We start from the raw sequence: 6505 nt of genomic DNA on the forward strand, positions 1-6505 counted from the left end.
GAGCCGTCATCGGCCGAGCCGTCATCGGCGAAGTTGGCAGCAATCGTGTTCCTCCTCGGGGGACCAGGGGCGCACGAGAGGTGGGAGGGACACCCCTCTCTGCCAATGGGGTACGTGATGTTGGTTTGCGTGCGAACCGCGGACTCGCGAGACGCGAATCATTCCGCTCTGATAAACAATACTCCTTGGTGGGGTTGCGAGTCGCTCGCGTCCTCTGACAACTTGTTGTGCCACGCCCAGCGAGAGAGGGACCAATTTCATTCCTATCAGTCGCCAGTACCCCTACTCCCGAGGCCGACGACACGGATGCAAACGGACGTGGAGTAGTGACTCGTGTGGGAATGCTCGATCGCGTCGTCAACCCTCGCGAGGTATGCAGTTGAATAAACGTGTTCATAGAGCGAACATTTTTGCCGTTAGCGCCAAAGTGGGTGGCTTTCGTCCGGGAATGGGGTTCGGCAGGATGCGAAGAATGATTGATTTGGTTGGCAGCCGTCAGAAGATGACTCCTCACTGTTGCCGTTGCATTCGTCTTCGTCGCTGCTGCCGTCGCAGTGGAGGTAGTGAATCCTCTGTTGTGTCCTACGGCCCCTCTTTGTGAAATGGAGAGTGACGTCTTCATCGGTGTGACGCGCAGCTGCGGCGGCGGGTTAAAGATGCGCCTCCGCCTACCGTTGGAATCGCCAGAAACTGTGGCTCCGCCGTTCTTTGTGGGACGCGGTGTAACAGGATTTGGTGAGGCAGTCCAGGTAGAGAGACGCGCCGCTGGACGGGAACCTAACTCCACCACCTCCAGCTCCAGCTCCTTCTCCCTCGCCGCGGCGAGGTTGGGCGTGTTGTCCGCCCGCATTCCGGCATGCCGGTCTGCAACGTATTGTTCTTGCTGTGGCTGTGGGCAGCGCTCATCGTGCAGCAAGAGTGCCGCCTCCTGCTCGTCTAGAAATTGGGAAAAAGGTGGGAACCGCGGTGGTGGGCTGTCCGACCGCGACCCAGAAACGCTGGGCATCGACGACACCTGTGTATCGCTGACACGCGGGAGGTTGGCTCGGACGCTTCCATCTTGCTTCGTGGCGTCAATGCGCGAAAATTTATTTGCATTGTCTTCTTCGTCATCCCGTTTGTCGGGCGCAGTTGTGAGGTCCTGTGGGTCGCAGTGCACTGTTGCTGGCGTTTTCACTGCTGCTTCTAACCTCGCAAAGGGAACGCCGCTTGCGTTGCTATTTTTCAACTTGTACTCCGGCGAGGGAAACCGTTTGGGTGGAAAGCAGTGACGCATGGCAATAGGCGTCTGTGCACCTTTTCTGCCCTGTTTTTGTTGCTGCTGCTGTGGTGAGGGCGAATAGCGCCTGAAGGCTGTCTTTGCTCGCGTCATCTTATGTACCGGCTGCTGCTGCTGCCGCCGCCGCGGTGATCGGGGATGAGGCGGGGAAGGCCCCACTAACCTGCGGCGCGGCGTCCCCGCCGAGCCCGCCGTGACCACCTTTGCATCAGACGCCTTGACGGGCACCTGCCTTCGCTGTGGTGTCTCCTGCTGCCTCACGGGCAGCTTCAACGGGGCCTTGTACGGTGTCATGCGCTCAAAGGCCGCGGCGGGAAAAAAAAACCGCATGATGCGCGCCGTCTGCGGATCGCAGAACTCCATGACACTTAGCAGCAGCTGGACGCCGTGGTGCGTCTTCTGGAAGAGCCAAATGAAACTTAGAGGCCGCACGCATGAGGTGCATGCCCACACGTCGGCCGCGTCTGGCTGCGGCACGCGACACTGTCTACACACAGGGCACCCACACCTCCAACATGTATACTTGCACTTCACTGTACTTGCTTTAACGCGAAAACTTTCGCCACACCGCTCACAACGCTGCAGATGGAACACATCTCCCGTCGCACTGGACCTTTGCGGTGGACTAAGCCCTACAGAAATTGAATTTGTTCCCGTTGTAAAAAAATTGCCTTGCCTTGTATAGGGATCATTAAGGGTGTTATTCCTGTGGTGGCGCTGCATCGCCCCAACGCAGAAATAAGTGAGGAGGCAAATAAATGTTTCCCTTTTGAGTGTGGACGGAGCTCAACCCCCAACCTCGGCTTCTCTCGGTGTCACTCTAAAAGCAATGCAGACTGGCAAAAGCCCAACCACCAACTATTCGTTGCCTTCTATGCAGTGTCAAAGTATATATATATATGTGTGTGTGTATGTGTGTGTGAAGAATGGTCCCTCCTCGACGCCAACAACGTACCCACTGATACGCAGAATAACCCCCTACCCACCCACAAAAAAAAGGAACGAAGAGAAAAGAAAAAGAAAGATAGAAAAATGTTACATATGTGCATTAGGGTTGGGCGGGCACCCATGTATTTTGCTGCTAAACGCTCTCTCCCAGAAATGCATATATATATATATATGCATTGAGCTTTCCAGATTATTTGTACCGAGAGGGAGTGTGTATGCACACCTCCGCTCTCCCTCCTCATAGCTAAAACCAGTGCCCCCACATCAACGAGCGACGGCCAAAACTACTACCGGGCACCACAGCAAGTCGTTCTGCTAGACCCATCAAATAACTTTGGGGCGGTCTATAGGCAGGGAGTGGCGTCACCCGCTTGCTGCGCTTCGGCGCCTGCAATTTTGGTTCCCAGTTTCTGTTGCTCGTGGACGCAAACCCCGCCAAGGACAAGACACGAGGAGCGTGGAGGTAATACTTTTCCAGCTGCAGCTCGCTCGGTGGCCGGTTTGGTCTAACAAAGTGAAATAATGTGAAGGAATTACCCGAATTATGCGTGACAGCCTCTAACGAGGCCAACGACGCATACGGCGCAACTGGCTGTCGAAAAGGTCCCTGAAATGTGACAGTGTTGCAAATAAGCCGAAGATCGTCCGATATCAATATCCGTACCGCCTTCAAAGGTGCAAATAAACTTTCCAGGCGGCCGTAGTACTGCAGAGCCACCGGGTCCACAACGCGGTTGGCGGTAAAACCTTCGGGAGTTCCATCGCCGTCCAGCATGTACAGCATCCCAGGAAGCAGCCGCAGCCGATGCTCTGGCTGAACCTCCAGGTGTTTTTTACTAACAAGATGCGGCACAACTGTAGCCGCAGCGAGCGTCAGGATCTGCTCATAGTGTGGTGCCACGTGCATGTGAAACTCTGGAGTTTCATGGTTCAGTATTTCCCACGGAAGTTTGTTGTACGACACCAAAGCTGGATACTTTGTGTTATAGCGAAACCGCTTTGTCAGGCAGAGCGCAGACCGGCTAAACATGGCTCTTTCCTCTTCTTACACGCAGTAACGGTGCGTGGACGGTACTCTTTGTAGACGTACACACCACGGGACCCGCTCACCGGTTCACTAGAAGCAAGCGCGCAAAACACGCAATTCAAAGGATGTAGTAGATACTTACACACACCGCAGAAAAAAGAAAAAAAAGAAAAACAGAGCACCACCCACAGCAAGGGATAACGAGAGGCAAGGCGGAAGGGAGGAAGGGGGGAGAGAGAGAGAGGAGGGAGCATAATGTAATTGCCGAGAAGGAAGAAAATAACATTTCGGAAGAATCCATGTAGTTCCGCAAACGCAAAGAAACACGTATGTGATGAGAGACTACAGGGAGGGGCAAATGAGGCGGATAAGAAGGCGGAGGCAGACCTCGGGGATGGTCGTGGCTCATTGTGCCAAAGTTGTGTGTAGTATATTGCTGCCACCGTTGTCGCCTTTGTCCCCCCGCTCGTGCCGCGAAATAAAGTGCAAAACACGTTCATGCCGTCTAAGTGACTCCGCCTGATGGACAAATTTGGTCTGCAGTTCCTTCTTTTCCTCCTCCAGTTTCTCGACTTGCAGCCGAAGCTCTTGGATGAGGGCGGCCTGCCGCTTTCGCTCCGCCACCAACGTGGCGTTCTGAACCTTCAAGCCATCCACGCGGGCTGAAGGCGATGACGCCCCCGGTGAAGGGAGCTCTCGTGACTTCAATTCACGCAGCAGCTGAACATTCTCCTCGGCGATGATGCTTGCCTCCTGCCGGAGGGCATCCCGCTCTGCCTCCAGCCCCGCAACCTGTCGCCGGAGAAGATTTTCCTGCTCACCTGAAACGCGACCCTCCGTCGCAGTTGGCAGGTCCAACGCGTCGGAGTCTAAGTGGCGCCGCCCAAGGGCACCTTTCTCAGCAACCTCTATCAGACAGTTTGAGACTTGGGTGCACAGTGACCGCACCGTGGGGGCGTCCAGGCCGGGTTCGCTGCCACACTCCCCCAATTCATTCAGCAGGCCCAGCAGATGCGTTAACTTCCCATCAGCCCTGTCGTCCACGGAAAAGCACCGCTTTAACAGAAACTCGACCCACCTCAAGGAGCTCTGTGCAAGGCGATCCAGCGCGGTTGCAGGCCTTTCCCCTGGTGCGACATCTGCAACAACCGTGCTTGGACCTCCGCCCGCTTCGCGCGCAGCGACAGTGTCACTGCCATTGCCATAGCTGCAGCTGCCGCGCCTCACCACTTCAGTGGTGAGTTTCTCCAGTTGCGTCCTCAGAGACTCCACGACACCGCGCAGGTGCATAAGTTCCTCGTCCTTCTCCTGTAGCTCCCTGTCGCTCTCACGAAGCGCCATTTCCATCTGCGTCAGCTTGCCCTGCAGCTCTCCCTCCACGTCATCCCGTTCCTCGACGGTTACCTCCAGTAGTTTGTTGAGGTGCTCCACCTCATCGAGGATCGCCCTGTACTTTTCATGCGTTGAGCTGCGTGGCACACACATGGCGCCGCTTGATTTTTCCGACGCAGATCGCGTCAGCCCGTCTTCACGAATTAATCGGAGCACTTCGTCACACTCAGTGTGAAACGTTCGTTGCATTGCAGTGGAAGGGGTGTTCCTCACGGAATTTCGTGCGGGCAGCGGCGGCGGCGGAGTGTACGTCGGGTAGCTGCTCACCGGGGACGACGCGACACACCCGACGTTGGCCGTGTCTGGCGTCATCATCGACCCTGACACCGCCACCTCCCCCAGTGACAGTGATGTGGTAGACTATATACTATATGTGTAGTGTATTTATGCAGGCAAGGAATGGCTCGATTTGCAGAGCGCCTCCACCCCACTGGGAGGGAATCTTTTTTCCAAGACGGCAGGCGGCGGGAGCAGGCGAAGAGAAGAGAAGAGATATAGAGAGGGAGAGAGACCGTAGACGAATTCCCATTGGAGTATGAGAAGTAAAAAAGGTAGTAGGGAGAAATGGAGACATGACGCGCCAAGAAGTTTGTTTCCTCAAAGGAAATCCCTGTTCTTTTTTTTTCGTCTCCTTTTCCCCTGTTTCTGGACCACGCGCCCTCCAAGCACTTCATTTGACACACATGCACACGCGTACTCAACCTCTGCGTGTGTGCGAGTTTCATTATTTATGCCTCCGCATCACGTGATTCACCACCTCTCCTTCCGTCTGCGCGAGAACGCACGTGTGCCGCGGCCCACCACGCCCCCTACACGCACACACGCACACACACACACACGCAAAACCCACGGAAAGAAAAGTGGTGGCGTGACGGTAAACGGCACAAACCAAAGTGAAAGTCCAAATAATAACGTGAAAAGAACACTACTGGGATACAACCAGAAGTAAACAAAAACAAAAACAAAAACAAAACAAAAAAAAGGGGGAAGGGGGAGATAAAAAGTAAATGAAAAGGTGCCCTGATAAGATGGCCGCACACACGCCAGAACTGTAACTACCTTCTCACGCATACCCTGTCACGACCCAAGAATGGCACAGACGCTGCGTGCATTCACACACCACCAGCACCAGCACCGCCACCACACCCACAGAAGTGGCCCAGAATAAAGAAGAAAAGCAACAACAAAACAAGCAGTAAGTCAAGTAGACAAACTGGGAGAGAATTAAAGGAAAAAAAGGAAGAAGAAACACCGTCATATAAAGAAACGTAAAACGGGAGGGGAGAGGGGGGAGAGAGAGGAAGAAAGCGAAGAAAGAATACAATAACGACTGCAATGGAACTAATATTCGAGGAGTTGATCGTTACGATTGCGCTGCGAGTACGGGTGAGGTTTGGGACAGGGTAAAGTAATTATTATTATTATTATTTCTTTTCATTGTTCCGTGTCTTTTACCGTGGCTGTATGCAGAACATTGCAATGCAGATGCACATGTGACACATACATAGATATGCCATAGGCGGTGCTTCTGCCCAGACAAATGCACATATAATTTATAAGGGACACCTTTTCACACTGGTTGTTTTCCAGTTCAGTACTTAGTCATGTGTTCTACCACGCGCCATTCATTTTTTTTTGTCCTTGACACACACACACAATCATTGCGTGTGTATGCGTGTATCCCATTTCCCTGTGTTATGGGAAGCCCACGTATTTGCGTAGAGCCCACTTACACAAATAAACATAAGAGCAATGCCATTGTAACACCAGCCAAACCCACAACACCCACTGCTTTAACGCCCGTTCTTTGCAGCCCCTCTAAATATATATATATATATATATATATATATATTTCTTCG

General features: G+C 53.4%; 3 protein-coding genes across 3 annotated transcripts in view, besides 7 other annotated features; all 3 read right to left on the reverse strand.

Annotated features, from left to right (window-relative positions):
• Window positions 1-2002, reverse strand: part of Tco025E_00692 (uncharacterized protein) — a gene marked incomplete at both ends in the record, with an annotated part of 2079 nt that extends 77 nt beyond the window's left edge. The window contains one exon of the mRNA XM_029367632.1: window positions 1-2002. This exon is cut by the window's left edge and continues 77 nt beyond it. Coding sequence (XP_029232261.1) covers window positions 1-2002 — 2002 coding nt within the window.
• Window positions 2003-2179: 177 nt separating this feature from the next.
• Window positions 2180-2201: a microsatellite.
• A 270-nt stretch (window positions 2202-2471) lies between these two features.
• Window positions 2472-3257, reverse strand: Tco025E_00693 (uncharacterized protein; the record flags this gene model as incomplete). Its single annotated transcript, XM_029367633.1, has 1 exon — window positions 2472-3257. The coding sequence occupies one exon, from the start codon at window positions 3255-3257 to the stop codon at window positions 2472-2474; it is 786 nt and encodes a 261-aa protein (XP_029232262.1).
• A 402-nt stretch (window positions 3258-3659) lies between these two features.
• Window positions 3660-4961, reverse strand: Tco025E_00694 (uncharacterized protein; the record flags this gene model as incomplete). Its single annotated transcript, XM_029367634.1, has 1 exon — window positions 3660-4961. One exon carries the CDS (start codon window positions 4959-4961, stop codon window positions 3660-3662), a length of 1302 nt encoding a protein of 433 aa, XP_029232263.1.
• Window positions 4962-5124: 163 nt separating this feature from the next.
• Window positions 5125-5157: a sequence feature (GA-rich).
• A 300-nt stretch (window positions 5158-5457) lies between these two features.
• Window positions 5458-5496: a microsatellite.
• Window positions 5497-5593: 97 nt separating this feature from the next.
• Window positions 5594-5625: a microsatellite.
• Window positions 5626-5759: 134 nt separating this feature from the next.
• Window positions 5760-5796: a microsatellite.
• Window positions 5797-6057: 261 nt separating this feature from the next.
• Window positions 6058-6075: a microsatellite.
• Window positions 6076-6468: 393 nt separating this feature from the next.
• Window positions 6469-6498: a microsatellite.
• The last annotated feature ends 7 nt before the right edge of the window (window positions 6499-6505 follow it).

This window comes from Trypanosoma conorhini (genome assembly GCF_003719485.1).
Source record: "Trypanosoma conorhini strain 025E chromosome Unknown Tco_14.4_contig_00017, whole genome shotgun sequence".
NCBI classification, from domain to species: Eukaryota; Euglenozoa; class Kinetoplastea; order Trypanosomatida; family Trypanosomatidae; genus Trypanosoma; species Trypanosoma conorhini.